At 40.9% G+C, this 16,405-nt stretch overlaps 1 protein-coding gene across 3 annotated transcripts in view; it reads left to right on the top strand.

The window, feature by feature from the left end:
- pmfbp1 (polyamine modulated factor 1 binding protein 1) overlaps positions 1-16,405 on the top strand; it is a 578,164-nt gene that overhangs the window by 155,170 nt on the left and 406,589 nt on the right. For all 3 annotated transcript variants that reach the window (XM_033035745.1, XM_033035744.1, XM_033035743.1), the window contains one exon: positions 1,969-2,112. In XM_033035745.1, the coding sequence (XP_032891636.1) occupies positions 1,969-2,112 (144 nt within the window). The remainder of the gene's footprint in view (positions 1-1,968; positions 2,113-16,405) is intronic.

Genomic DNA, 16,405 nt, shown 5'->3' with positions numbered 1-16,405 from the left:
AAGTGTGCTGGCATTGGAGTGGGTCCAGAGGAGGTTTATGAGAATTATTCCAGGAATGATTGGTGTAACATACGATGAGTGTTTGAAGGCACTGGGCCTATACTCACTGGAGTTTAGAAGGCTGAGGGGAGCCTCATTATTGAACTTACCGAGAAGTGAAAGGCCTGGATATAGTGAATGAGGAGAGGATGCTTCCACTTGTGGGCGTGTCTAGGAACTAGAGGCCATAGCCTCAGAATAAAAGGACATATCTTTGGAAAGGAGATGAGGAGGAATTTCTTTCGTCAAAGAGTAGTGAATCTGTGGAATTGATTGCCACAATGGTGTTAACCATGGCATCTGTGATAAAAATCAGAAATGAGGTAGCAGAGACAAAAGACTAGGCAAGTGGTAGTATTGTGGTTTGATTGCTGGGCTAGCAATCCAACCACCTGGAATGATCATCTAAAATTTGAAGTCCAACTTCCAAGAGCGCAACTGAGCATTTTGAAGTTAGCTAGTTTAATAATTATGGAATAAAAACTGATATGTACCAATAATAAAGTCCATGCAATTACTGAATTATCATTCAAAAACAACCAGTTTACTAATGTCCTTACCCAGCAGATGTTTGACATTTAAATGTCTTCAGAATCATCTAACAAACCATTCAATTTAAGAGTAATGAGGGATGGGTATTAAATGTTGACTTTGTCAACCACACTAAGTGAATAGGAAAAAAATCGCAATCTTCAAAAAACAATGATATCCCGAGGCTAAAATACCCAATGGAATACCTCGATAATGCACAACAGAAAATGGCAGTTATTCCAGTTTTCCCTTGTAGGGAAACTCTTGAGATCTATAATTCAAGATTGAATAACTTGCATAACCTAGGTAAAATAGATAGGCAAAGAATAGAAAGGACAAAATAGCTTTCACCATTTAATTATTACACTGATAACAAGAATGTGTTCCATTAAAGTTCATCAGAGAGTCAGTCCAATCGGATCATTGATGAGGGTAGAACAAAGCAGAGAATATGATCAAATGGGTGAAGAATTGAATACATATACAAATGAAAATGTTATTTTAAAAGCAAGATAAGCTAGTTTAACATTCATTGAACCACAGAGGCTTACAGCATTTGGCTTTTCATGTTGGTGCAAAGTTTAATAATATAGTACTGTACATAGCCTCAATACAAAGGTGGTCTATGGACAGGTTGGTGATAATTCTAAAGATTGCAGCATCTTATTTTATTGATCTAAATCATACAGGCTTCTAACCATTGTTTATTTTACAAGTCAAGCTGCTCTGGCCTGGAATTATATTTCTACTTGAATTTAGAGAATTTACTCAGTTTAGAAGTCTAGCAAGCCTAGCAAGTCTAGCAAGTGGTTGCAGTATTTTGAGGAAACGTATCCTTTTCGCACATCTCTGTTAATGTGCTCTTTTTGAAAGATGTGGGAGACAGAGCTGATTAAATTAGCTGCTGGAAAATCTTTCAGCTGATTATTGAGAATCAAAACCTCAGAACATGCAATAAACAAGTTTTGTGTTGAATGAAATGATCTGGTGTGAAAAACATTGGCATTGTAATATCCAGACCAATTCAAATTCGGCCCATCGAGTCTGCTCCATCATTCAATCACGGCTGATCTATCTCTCCCTCCTAACCACGTTCTCCTGCCTTCTCCCCATAATCCCTGACACCCTTACTAATCAAGAATCTATCTCTGCCTTAAAAATATTAATTGACGGCCTCCACAGCCTCCTGTGGCAAAGAATTCCACATATTCACCACCCTCTGATTACAAAAATTCCTCCTCATCTCCTTCCTAAAGGAAGTCTAATTCTGAGGCTATGACCTCTAGTCCTAGACTCTCCCACTGGTGGAAACATCCACTCTATCCAAGCTGTATACTTGGTGAAAATGTGAGGACAAGTGATTTTTTGTTTACACTGATTTGTTTCTGATTATTATAGGTAGTTGATAAAGAACAAAAAATTCAGGAATTACAGGACATCATTACTGAATTACATAATGCGATGGCTGTGAAAGACACAGAGAATCTGAATCAGTTGCAGGATATACATCACCTGGAAAGCAAGGTCAAAGCCTTGAAACAGGTAAGAGTTCTGTTCTCAGCAGACTGGAAACCTATTTTAATATTATTAGATCACTATATAATAAGCTCATTAATTGTCAAATGACACTTTGATCATTAAAATACAATAGAAATATCATATACGATTTTAAACTCTTGGGTGGACAATATGGTGAAGAAAACATTTGGCGTGCGTGCCTTCATTGAGAAGGATATCCAGTACCATAATTGGGACATCATGAAGCAGCTGTACAAGTCATTGGTAAAAGGTGAGAGTTTAGTGTGCATTTGTGGTCACCCAGTTATAGGACCAATGTCATTAAGTTTAAGGCATTTGGACAGCTATTTGGTGTAGGAAGGAACTGCAGATGCTGGTTTAAACCGAAGATGGACACAAAAAGCTGGTGTAACTCAGCGGGACAGGCAGCATTTCTGGAGTCAAGTTTTCTTGGAGACAAATTTCTGGGTGCCGTTTTGTGTCGAGACCCTCCTACAGTGAAAGTTACGGGAAAGGGAAACGAGGGATGTAGACAATGATGTAGAGAAATATAGAACAAATGAATGGAAGATACACAAAAAAAGTAATAATGATAAAGGAAACAAGCCATTTTAGATGTTTGCTCGGTGAGAACGAAAAGCTGGCATGACTAGGGAGGGGGAGGGATGGAGAAAGGGGGGAATGCAGGGGTTATTTGAAGTTAGATAAATCAATTTTCATACCCCTGGGTTGTAAGCTGCCCAAGCGAAACATGAGGTGCTATTCCTCCAATTTGCATTTAGTCTCACTCTGACAATGGAGGAGGCCTAGGACAGAAAGGTCAGTGTGGGAATGAGAAGGGGAATCAAAGTGTTTAACAACCAGGCGATCAGGTAGGTCCAGGCGGACTAAGCGACGTTGTTCAGCGAAGCGATCGCCCAGTCCACGTTTGGTAGTGCCGATGTCCAGTATAAGAGCCCAGTCTATGTTTGGTCTCATGAGATGCAACACCTGTCCCTATACCTCCTTCTTCAACTGTCCAGGTAACCCAACAGTCCTTTCAGGTTAGGCGGAGGTTCACTTGCACCTCCTCCAGCCTCATCTACTGTATCGGTTGTTCAAGATGTGGACTTTTATACATCGACGAGACCAAGCATAGACTGGTCGTTCATTTCAATGAACACCTTCGCTGGTGCAGTAGTACCTTGGTACAGTGAGATTCTTTGTTTGCATACAGTACAAGTATACAAGAGGCACTGACAAAGTTACAAAAGTATTCAATATAGTCCCTAAGGAGAGGCATGTGTAAATAAGTGGAGGTTCTGTGATTCGATGCATTAAAATGGCTTAATAGGGACACTTATGAGCACATTAATCCACTAGACGTACAATTAGATGGTAGGGAGGTGGGACTTGCCTAGCAGTCTCGACTTACGCATGTAGGATAAGAAAATACTGAAAATACTGAAAACCCAAGCAGTTAAGGCAGCCCTTGGAAAGACAAACAGTTAATGTTAATTTCAGCTCAACCCATCATACATACAGTACTTCCTTTGTTCTACACATCCCTTCCCCACCTTCACTCCTACTGAAAACCTACTTGCATCTCAGAGTGCAAAGATCCTCTCAAATAACTAATAGCAACTTCACATCAGATCTGCATCGTGGCCTGGTTCGACAACTTGAACGCCCAGGAGCGGAAAAGAATGCAGAAAGTTTTGACCACTGTCCAGGCCATTATCGGCTCTGACCTCCCAACCATCGAAGGGATCTATTGCAGTCGCTGCCTCAAAAAGTTTGCCAACATCATCAATACCCACACCATCCTGGCCACACACTCATCTCTCCACTGCCATCAGGAAGAAGGTACAGCAGCTTGAAATCTGGAACATCCAGGTTCAAGAACAGCTACTTCCCCACAGCCATCAAGCTATTAAACACACCATCAAACAAACCCTGAACAATAGCAGCCTATTGCACTTTATCTGTTTATTGTGGTCTATGGCATATAGACACACTGAACTTTTATCTCCTGTTCTATATTATGATTACATATTCTGTTGTGCTGCAGCAAGCAAGAATTTCATTGTCCTATCTGGGACACATGACAATAAAACTCTCTTGACTCTTGACCCTCTTGCTAAAACCAGTGTGAGCATAAAACTTGATGGAAGGGTTGTCTCTTTGCACCCAATAATCATGAGGTGAGTTGATGCATCTGAGGAGTATAATTTGAGGACATATAAGAATGGTGAGGCCCTAGAGCATATTGGATGAATAATGAGACCTTGAATTACAAAACCAAAACATCCCGAAGGTGGCAACAAAGATAGATAGGAAGTGAAGGATGAAAACAGGTTGCTTGCCTTGGTTAATTGGAGCATAGAATATAAGAGCTGAGAGATTTTGGTCCAACTTTATATAACATTGGTTAGACCACAGCTGGAACGTTGTGTACATTTTGGTCACCGCATGATAGGAAGATCATGATTGCAGAAAGTCAAGAAGCGATTCATGTTCTGTCTTCACGATATTAACAGGAATGTTTCAATAATAAGGAGAGACTAGATGAGAAGAGTCTGTTTCACAAGTTCACAAGTTATAGGACCCAACGAGTCTACCCCGCCATTCAATCATAGCTGATCTCTGCCACCTAATCCCATTTTCCTGCCTTCTCCGCATAACCCTTGATACCCGTTCTAATCAGCCTTTCTTTGGAGCAGACAAGGCTGAATGGGGACCTGAGAGAGGATCATAAAACTTTGAAAGATATAGATGGGGTAGAAAGTAATTTTTTTCCCCCATGGCAAAGGTGTCCAAGACCAGAGGTTATAGGCAAAAGGTGAGAAAAAAGAGGTTTCGAGGACAATGCAGGAAGATTTTTTTTACCCGGAGGTGGTTACAATCTGGAACAGATTGCCTAAGAAAGTGGTGGAGGCCCACCACTCAGGTTAGCATTGTACATGGCCACACCATTGCCCATACAGATGGCAATAGCAATAGCAATGACATTTGTAGATCTTGGAAAAAGAATGAGGTGATACATTTTGGAAGGATGTATAAGGCTAGGATTTACTTAATGAATGGTAGGACTGAAGAACAAAGACATTTTGGTGCATGTATCCAAAGATCCCAGATCCCTTAATGCAGTAGCACAGGTAGATGAGGCAGTTAAGAAAGGATAGACACAAAAAGCTGGAGTAACTCAGCGGGACAGGCAGCATCTCTGGAGAGATGGAATGGGTGACGTTTCGGGTCGAGACCCTTCTTCAGAGATGCTGCCTGCCCCACTGCGTTACTCCAGCTTTTTGTGTCTATCTTCGGTTTAAACCAGCATCTGCAGTTCCTTCTTACACAGTTAAGAAAGGATATCTGATATTTACTTTCAAGATACAAGATACATTTATTCGTCACATGTACCAATTGGTACGGTGAAATGTATGGTCGCCATACAGCCATAAGAATAATAAAGAGCACATAACCTGATAGTCTTAACACAGACATCCCCACACAGCAGGATCAAAGTTTCCCACTGTGAGGGAAGGCTCCAAAATTCAGTCATCCTCCTCTGTTGTCCTCCCGTGGTCGGGGGGCTCCCGAACCCCCCGCTGTCGCCGCTACGTGCGGCCCGATGTTCAGGTCCACTCGCCGGGGTGATGGAAGTTCATTAGTTAAGTCATAGAAAATAAGAGCGGCGAGATTATAAGGCAACTATATAAAACCTTGTTCAAGAAGGAACTGCTGATGCTGGAAAATCAAAGGTAGACAAAATTGCTGGAGAAACTCAGCGGGTACGGCAGCATCTATGGAGCGAAGGAGTCTGACGAAGGGTTTTGGCCCGAAACGTTGCCTATTTCCTTCGCTCCATAGATGCTGCCGCACCCGCTGAGTTTCTCCAGCAATTTCGTCTACCTTATATAAAACCTTGATAAGGCCACAGCTGCCGTAAGGTGTGCAGTTACATAGAACACTATAATAACAATGTAATTGCACTGGAAAATGCAACTATGATGGGATACAGGATAGGTTGGGTTTGTTTTCAATGATGTAGAGATGGCTGAGGAATGGGGTAAGTAGTGGGATTAGTATAAGTAAAGTCAGGATTTTGCCATAAATGCCATGAGTGCCTTTTCATGCCTTTTTTGATGATTTCACCAAGATAATATGCCTTTTTCACGATCGAGTGCCTAGATCAGCCTTTTTTTGCCGTTTTGCTTAAAGATCGTGCTATTAATATTAATTTTATTATTAACATAGTATAAATTACAAGAACATTTCCACCACCGGGGCGAAACCGGGGGCGTCACCGTCGGTCGTTCATTCGTTCATGCAACTGCCCACTGCGTCAGTCTCCTCCAAAATCTACTTATTGCTTCCTATTTTGCAAATTTTCCACAAGCTATCACTTCCCTCAAGAGACGTGGCGAAACATTAGTGAATAACTTGCAGGTTTTCAACAAAGTAATATTTGTAAAGTTCCTGGCGATAAAGGTAAAGGAAAATGTGAGAGAGTGATTTTAGCTAACAACGATCTTGAAGAAATACAAAACATAGCTAAAGTTCTCAAAGGTAGTTGTAATGCACAGGATATCGACATGAATATAGAGTCTGTAGCTTGTTTTGGGTATGCACCAGTGACCGCAGCTGAGGTAGAAAGAAGTTTTTCACAACTGAAGCATATTCTGTCTGACAGACGGCATGGTTTAACACCAGATAATTTGAAAAAAATGCGAGTAATTATGCGCAACCAGACAACTTTGGTCATTTAATGAAGTTTAAAATCTGCTGAGCTTTGGCTGAATACAAGTTCCTCACGAAGTGATCCCCAATCTGTGCCTGGTGTTGTCCACTTTACAGATGACCAAATCAAGAACATTGAATTTTGTACTGTGAATTGAAGGAGGTTTAAGTGAATTACTGTTGCACGTGAAAGGACTGTTGGAGTTGTTGAAGTGTGGGAAGGGAAGAGGTAAGAAGAGGTGATTTTCATAACACCTCTCCCCATCCTCATCCACCATCCTTTCCAACTCCCACAGCCGCATCCAAACGGACCAAATAATCTTATTGTTACTAGGGATGCACATGATGGAGGTTGTCTCCTTCAAGTGTGAGAACTAGGGGGTCATTGTGTTGAAACGGAGCACAAGAACCGAGGCACTGGCAAATTGAAGGGGAGCACAGTAATCGGGGTCACTGGGAGTTGGAAGGGTGTGTGGCCCACATCATCTGCCGACACAGATGCTGAGCCACCGGCATTTCCCATAATGGTTCAGTGTTTTACTGGAGGTGGGTTAAATGTGCCAGCTATGATCTGGCGAAAGGATGATAATGTTAGAAAATGTGAAATTGTTCAATGTGGACAACCAAAAAAGCTTAGGAAGGATTTGCAGATGCTGGTTTACACTGAAAATAGACACAATATACTGATGTAACACAGCAGGGCAAGCAGCATCTCTGGATAGAAGAAATGGGTGACGTTTTGGGTCGAGTCCCTTCTTCAGACAGAGGAACAAAAAACCTTATTATCTCAATGATGAGAGATCACAAATCTCTAATGAGTAGAGTGATTTGGGTGTCCTTGTGCAATATTTCAAAAAGGCTGATATGGGGGTTCACATGTAATCAGGAAAAGTAACAAAATGGCAAATCAAATATATAATTACATAGATTATGCTTCATTTATCTGGAGCATTTGGTGAGATCACATCCGTATATTTTTGATGTCCATATTTATGGAAGAGTATTAATGAGTTGGAAACTTTACAGAGGAGGTTTACTCGACTAATTCCAAGAATAAGTGAGTTGCTCTCTGTGGAAAGTTTCAACAGGCTAGCCTTGCATCCAATGGTGTTTAGAAGAGTGAAACACAAGATTCTGAGTCATGAATGTAAAGAGGATACTTCCACGCGGGGGAGAAAAAGGAATTATTGCCTAAAAATAAAATGGTTTGCAAATGTAAGATGGCGATGAGGGAAATATTTTTATCTCAAAGACTCGTGTGTCTTGGGAACTCTTTTCCTCAAAGGGTGGTGGAAACAATGTATTTGTACATTTTCAAGCCAGAGGTAGATAGCTACTTTAAGGGCAAACGGTTGAAAGGTTACTGCAGATAGATGGGATGGTAGAGTTGAAGTTACAATCAGAACAACAAAGATTTTATTAAATGGTGGTTTGCCTTAGAACCAACCGATCATCTGCAGCTAATTTGTATGTTCATCAAATGGCGTCCCTGATGAATGTTACAAAGAAGTACACAGGCCGGAAGGTCAGGTCGTCTGGCCCATTATCTGATAATTATCTTATTGATATTGTAGATTGGCTGGTGATGTGCTTGCAATTATTACATTTTAAAAGTTATTTATTGTCTGTGAAACATTTAAAAGATGTTGTGGGATTGGAAACCAACCAAAAGAGCACTGACTGACATGGTTAAATTGTGAATTGATTTATTGAATTGAATACGTTATTGTCACATGTGACAAGTCACAGTGAAATTCTTTGCTTGCATACCCAAGGTATGCAAATAGTCATCCATAAAGGGCACTTACAAAGTTACAAAGTACCCATGCGTTGGGTCCCCCTTTGTTCCTTCCCTCGGCAGCGGCGTCCTCACTTGTCCACGTGTCCATCCTCATCTGTCGGTCGGCACCATCAATGACTGCAGCACCAACCTCTCCACTATCGCCGTCGGAAACTCTCCGGACAAAAACAATTGCAAACATCGTTGATCTTCAGCTATTTCATAACACTCCTGTATAATCTGGTTTTAATATTTATGTAATGACTTAATCCTCGACCACACTCTAAATAATGTATATACATCAAGGTATATTGAATGTTTATGGACTCTTTTTATATAATTTACAAAGAAGTCTGCATTGCTGTTAGCGTTTGGAAGTGAGAATGAAAGTATTAATGGTAAGTTCAGAAACCAATCGGTGCTGCAGAAAGAATAAGGCATTTGCTTTAGAGCAGACAGATCTGCTGTTAACAAGTTGAATCATTTATAGACCACGTATGCTCTTTTTGACATGAAGGAACACCAGAGAGTGCAACCAGGATAAAAGAAAGAAATATTTTATTGGAAAAAAGTGCGGCAATTGAGCTGGGGAGATAAAGAACTGATCAATTATACCAAAGAATCAAATCTTGTGGAATAAGAAATAACAAAGGAGTAGAAAAGTCTATTTGTAGGTTAACTCCATTAAGCAGTAGAGTTTTATTTTAAAAGCAAAGAAGAAGGAGAGATTAAAAGGAGATGAATGGTACGCAAAAGTGAATGGAGAGGGCCCTTTCTATGATCGTGGCAAACGGGTCATGGTGTAAAAATATAACAGAAAGGTAGTGACTTAGAAATGTATGGAAGAACTTATAAAGACAAAATCATTTGGGGACAACATGTGAGCATGGACATCAGAGGAGTGATAGTGAGGTAAGTGCAACATCTCTAAAATCTGATGAAGGGTCCCAACCTGAAACATCACCGGAAAGACATTCTTGTCATGTACAGAGAAGGTTCACCAGACTGATTTCTGGGATGGCAGGACTTTCATATGAAGAAAGACTGGATAGACCCGGCTTATACTCGCTAGAATTTAGAAGATTGAGGGGGGATGTTATTGAAACTTACAAAATTCTTAAGGGGTTGGACAGGCTAGATGCAGGAAGATTGTTCCCAATGTTGGGGAAGTCCAGAACAAGGGGTCACATTTAAAGGATAATGGGAAAGTCTTTTAGGACCGAGATGAGAAAAACATTTTTCACACAGAGAGTGGTGAATCTCTGGAATTCCCTGCCACAGAAGGTAGTTGAGGCCAGTTCATTGGCTATATTTAAGAGGGGGTTAGATGTGGCCCTTGTGGCAAAAGGGATCAGGGGGTATGGAGAGAAGGCAGGTACAGGATACTGAGTTGGATGATCAGCCATGATCATATTGAATGGCGGTGCAGGCTCGAAGGACCGAATGGCCTACTCCTGCACCTACTTTCTATGTTTCTATCACCTATCCATGTTCTCCAGAGGTGCTGCTTGACTCACTGAGTTGCTCCAGCACTTTGTGTCTCTTTGCTTTTATCACTAAAATCTTGTCTTTTCCAAAACAAAATCCAGTACAGTTAAAACTCAGGATAAAAGCAGAAAAAGTGCAGATTTTGGAAATCTAAAGTTTAAAACAGAAAATCCAGGTTCTAGCTGAAATAAAATGGAGAGATGTGGAACTGCTGATGTTAGAATCTCAAGCAAAAAACAAAGTACTGGAGTAACTCAGCTGGTCAAGCTTCACCCCAGGAGTACACGGAAAGGTGACATTTTGAGTCAAGACCCTTCTTCAGACTTCAGACTCCATCTGTGAGATTAACTCAGTTTCTCATCCAGGTCTGAAGAAGGGTCTCAACCTGAAACGCCACCCATTCCTTCTCTCAAGAGATGCTGCCTATCCCGCAGAGTTACTTCAGCGCTCTATATCTACCTATAATTTTCAAACAATTGACACCGAAAGGCTGGAAATTCCCTGAGAACCCCTTGAGAACGGCTGAAGAACTGCCGAAGGAGGAGATCTGCCAGTGCACACATAACCATGGGAATTACACCCTGTCATCCACAGAATCTGTTTAAGCTCAGGGACTGTTTTATTAAGAAAAGTAATAGATTTGAAGAAAAATATGCTGATTTATCTAGGAGAATAATTTCTTCCTGTTATTAGTACCATTTAAGCATTATGAAAAAACAAAGGAAAAGGATTAGACATGTTGGCTTATATTTCCACTTTGGGTTAAATATATGTCATGATGAAAAGACAAGTTAAGTCAAAATGCTTTTATACTTAATTTTACATACCAACGATATGTTGAACAAACCACAATAAGATGAAAATATCGAGTTGATTATACACTTATTTTTTTACTGCCACTGAAGTCGGAATGATCAGTGGTTCAATGCAATTCTATTTTTTACCAATTATCTATCATGCTGCCAAATTTCATCCAAGTAATTTATTTCAGCTGTTGCCTTCTATTACAGATAGCTGAATATACCTGCATATCAGTACTGTACTGGATTATTTTGGAGCTAAGCAAAAACAGTTGCTGAAAGGATCATTTCTTGCCATAAAATACAAAAGAGTCTCTTTCTGAATTTATATGTTTTAGAAGGTTTGCTGAAGCCAAGGACACAAGGTTACATTTTCCATTTAAAAATGTACATTTAAAGGCTATTTGCAGTAGGATCTACTAAATTGAACCACATTTATATATAAATTGAAAGCAGTGGTGGGTAAATCCCATTTGTAATTTAATCAAATTTAGGGTTGGGGAATTCAAATAAAGAAAGAGGATTGGACGTAAATTTCTGTGTTTTTTAATCCCAAATCCAAATCTGGATGAATTGCTATTTTTCTCCTGTTTTTATGCTATTTTGTGATGAATTTAATTTATTTCTCATTAAAATAAGCATTCTGTAGTTTATGATCAATTATAGAACCTTAATTTAACAAAATAGATTTGATGATAACATGTAATGGAAAACCTGACATTGAAATTCAATATCATCACCAGAGCTGAAATGGGGTTTAAATAATTATACATAATTGGGATTTAGGAACTCTTGGATGTGACAATCTTTATATTGTTGCTTTTAAGTAACCATTGATGATGTAGGCATTATCATTTTCCCCCTAGAATTTTGCAAAGTTACAAAAACTAATAAATTATTAATTTTCAGGAATGTTGAATAAATCTAGCTGATACATATGAACTTAAAAAAAAGACATATGTACTTTTTCCAGGAAAAATAATATTATTAATTAGTTATACATATAAGGAGCTGGCTTGTTTTTTCCTGGTTTCCTGGTAAATCCACGCTATCTTTGACCAATTCCTACAAATTAACCATCACTCATGCAAGATCAACACAAAATTCATTTATGGGATTTTGTCATCTATTCAGGAATTAGCACACATTGTATTGTTACATTCCATGTTCACTTGATCCAATTTTGCAGGTAGCCTGTGCCATTTTAAGGGACTAGCACTGATTTAACCCATTGCTTCATCTCTAAAATGGGGATTTTGTCAACCCCATAATAATAACCCCATAATAAGACTCAAGGACTCTACGATTAGCCATCAGCAGTGAGTTTTACTTGCACAAGGGGAGAAGTGTCTCAGTCAAAGGCTGTGGTCACAACTCCTAAGCTAATTCAGTACAGCAGGACCAAAACAGATAACAACTGAGGAAGTCTGAGGTAGATTGATATGTTAATTTGCAGGAATTGTGCTTTACTCTTACATTGTACAAAAGTCACAACTTCTCGGATCCGCATGCAACAAGATACAAAGGTAACATCAATGAAGGTGTTAATGGCGAGTCTGTGAAAACCGGGATAGAAATATAGAAACATAGAAAATAGGTGCAGGACTAGACCATTTTGGCACTTCAAGCCAGCACTGCCATTTAATATGATCATGGCTGATCATCCAAAATCAGTACCCCGTTCCGGCTTTTTCTCTGCCATATCCCTTGATTCCCTTAGCCCTAAGAGCTAAATCTAACTCTCTCTTGAAAACATCCAGTGAATTGGCCTCCACTGCCTTCTATGGCAGAGAATTGCACAGTTTCATAACTCTGGGTCAAAAAGTTTGTCGTCATCTCAGTCCTAAATGGCCTACCCCTTATTCTTAAACTGTGACCACTGGTTCTGGACTCGTTCAATTCGGGAAGAATTTTCCTGCATCCACCATGTCCAATCCTCTAAGAATTTTATATGTTTCTATAAGATCCCCTCTCATCCTAAATTCCAGCCAACACAAGCCCAATCAACCCATTCTTTCATTATACGTCAGTCCCGCCATCCTGGGAATTAATCTGGTGAAAATTATGCTGCACTCCCTCAATAGCAATAATGTCCTTCCTCATTAGGAGACCAAAATTGCACACAATACTCCAGGTGCGATCTCACCAGGGCCCTGTACAACTGCAGTAGGACCTCCTTGCTCCTAAACTCAAATCCTCTCGCAATGAAGGCCAACATGCCATTGACTTTCTTCACTGCCTGCTGTACCTGCATGCTTACTTTCAGTGACTGATGTACAAGCACACCCAGGTCTCGTTGCACCTCCCCTTCTCCTAACCTGACACCATTCAGATAATAATCTGCCTTCCTGTTCTTGCCACCAAAGTGGATAACCATTTATCCACATTATACTGTATCTGCCATGCTTCTGCCCACTATCCGAGTCACCCTGCAGCCACATAGCATCCTCCTCGCATCTCACACTGCCACCCAGCTTTGTGTCATCCACAAACTTAGAGATGTTATATTTAATTCCCTCGTCTAAATCGTTAATATATATTGTAAACAACTGGGGTTCCAGCACCGAGTCTTACGGCACCCCACTAGTCACTGACTGCCATTCTGAAAAGGACCCGTTAATTCCTACTCTTTGCTTCCTATCTGCCAACCAGTTCACTATCCATGTTAATACCCTACCAACAATACCATGAGCTCTAATTTTGCACACTAATCTCTTGTGTGCGACTTTTTGAAAGTCTTTTTCAAAGGCTTTTTGAAAGTCCAGATACACCACATCCTCTGGCTCTCCCTTATCCATTCTACTTGTTACATCCTCAAAAAATTCTTCATAAATCCACGCTATCTTTGACCGATCCAGTCATTGCTTTCCAAATGCGCTGCTATACCGTCTTTAATAATCAACTCAATCATCTTCCCCACTACCGATAATCTGTATCAGATTATAACTGATCTATAATTCCCCATTTTCTCTCTCCCTCCTTTCTTAAAAAATGGAGTGACATTGGCTACCCTCCAGTCCACAGGAACTGATCCAGAGTCGCGAGAACATTGTAAAATGATCACTATTGCAAACACGATTTCTAGGGCCACCTCCTTGAGTACTCTGGGATGCAGACCATCTGGCCCTGGGGATTTATCTGCCTTCAGTCCCAACAGTTTACCTAACACCATTTTCTGACTAATGTGGATTCCCTTCAGTTCCTTCCTCCCACTAGATCCTCGGTCCCCTAGTATTTCGGGGAGATTGTTTGTGTCTTCCTTAGTGAAGACAGAACCAAAGTACTTGTTTAACAGTTCTGCCATTTCCTTGCTTCCCATTATAAATTCACCTGTCTCTGGCTGTAAGGGACCTAAATTAGTCTTCATTAATTCTTTCCTTTTTACGTACCTATAGAAAATTTTACAGCCAGTTTTTATATTCCCCGCAAACTTTATTTCATGCTCTTTTTTCCCCCTCTTAATTAAGCCCTTTGTCCTCCTCAGTCTAAATTTCTCCCAGTCCTCTGGTTTCTTCTGGCCAATTTATATGCCTCTTCCTTGGCTTTAACACTATCCTTGACTTCCCTTGTCAGCCACGGTTGAGCCGCCTTCCCAGTTTTATGTTTTCGCCAGTCAGGAAGGAACAATTTCTGGAGATCATCCATGCGGTCCTTAAATCTTTGCCATTGCATCGCCATCGTCAACCCCTTAAGTATAATTTGCCCGTCTATCCTAGCCAATTCCCGTCTCATACCTTCAAAGTCTCCTTGATTCAAGTTCAGGGCCCTAGTCTGAATTAACCGTATCCCTCTCCATTCTAATGCAGAATTCCACCATATTATGGTCACAGTTGGCCAAGGGGCCTTGGACAATAAGATTGCTAACATCCCTCCTCGTTACACAATACCCAGTCAAGGATGGCCTGCCCTCGTTGGTCCCTCTACATATTGGTTTAAAATCTCATCCCGTATTCATTCCAGGAAACTCTCCTCCTCAGCACTGTTACCAATTTGGTTGGCCCAATCTATTTGTAAATTAAAGTCACCTATGATAACCGCTGTACCTTTGCTACACGCATTCCTAATTTCATGCAGTTTGGTGGTCTGTATACCAATCCAACAAGCGTTTTCTGCTCTTGGCTATTTTGCAGTTCTACCCATACCGATTCTACAGCGATCAAGCTAATGTATCTCCTTGCTATTCCATTAATCTCCTCTTTAACCAGCAATGCCACCCAACCTCCTCTTCTTTTCTGTCTATCCTTCCTGAATATCGAATACCCCTGCATGTTTAGCTCCCAGCATTGGTCACCCTGGAGCCATGTCTCCCTAATTCCAACTATATCATATCCCTTAACTGCGCATTGAATTAATCTACCTTATTTCGAATGCTCCTTGCATTAAGACACAAAGTTTCCAGGTTAGTTTTTCATATTACCCTTCTCCTTTTGGTTCTGTCCTTTTATGGCCTTCTGTCTCCTTGCATTGGGTCCCATCCCCCTGTCCTGTTAGTTTAAACGTGTCCTTTCCTACACTCTCTTTCCCGTTAGCTGCACGGATACGAGTCAGCGTTCTAGACTCCACACCACAGCTTTTCAGTTTAACCCACCCGTGTAGCACTGGCAGAATGTAGGATATATGCCAGGATGTAGGATAGGCTGCCTGCCAGGATATAGTGGCTTTAAGTGATAGATATTGACAGGTGTCTTTTGGACTCTGCGAGGTACAGAGTACAAAGGCAAGGGAAATTAATATTTTAATGGCAGACACTAGCTGGCAACTTGAACTAATGTAATAAACACCTCCAACAGTTTTTGGGACTTCCACACTCCCTCATTTTTGTCCTTTAGGACAACATACCAATCTGTTTCGGCCACTATGGGGAGGCTGAGAAACTCCTCATGAATAGCCCTTCTGGGGTCGGGTGTTTGCACCAGCATCACTGTGATCCTGTGATGACAAGGGTAGTAGCTGTCTGAGTGCAGCAACGTCAGATCATGGCAGCAACAAACCCAGCATGCAGATTTGTGAATAGTCGTGGCATAAGTATGCGTCCTGTATAAGAAGGTATTATGGTTTAGTTTGGGAGAGACATGTGTCAATAAAATGGCAAGAATCCATAAAATCAACTTTCTCGGAGACAAGGGTTACGTTACTGGTATGGCGCGGCCTTTTTGCAGTGTGATGCGTGGACCCACATAGGACATTCTTTGACTTTGACCGCTGTATTCGTAGTCAAAAGGACTTGGAAGGGTCCCTCAAATCGGGGGTGCATTGGTTTTACGCTTGCCAGCCTTGATGTGAATGAAATCGCCAGGTTCCAAAGAGTGGCACCTTTTGTCTGCTGGGTCAATCTGTGTATCTCTTTCACCTGAGAATGAAAGCTGGAAATGCATCTGCATTTGAGGATGCTGTTCATAGACTTCAGTTCAGCCTTCAACACGATAGTCCCCACCAGACTGGCCGGGAAGCTACTGGAATTGGGGCTCAACACCTCCCTGTGTGCCTGAGTCCTGGACTTTCTCACCGCCAGGCCCCAGGTCGTCAAGAT

This window comes from Amblyraja radiata, chromosome 17, assembly GCF_010909765.2.
Source record: "Amblyraja radiata isolate CabotCenter1 chromosome 17, sAmbRad1.1.pri, whole genome shotgun sequence".
Taxonomy (NCBI): domain Eukaryota; kingdom Metazoa; phylum Chordata; class Chondrichthyes; order Rajiformes; family Rajidae; genus Amblyraja; species Amblyraja radiata.
The sequence above is the reverse complement of the archived record's forward strand: the minus strand, read 5'-3'. Positions and strand labels throughout refer to the sequence as shown.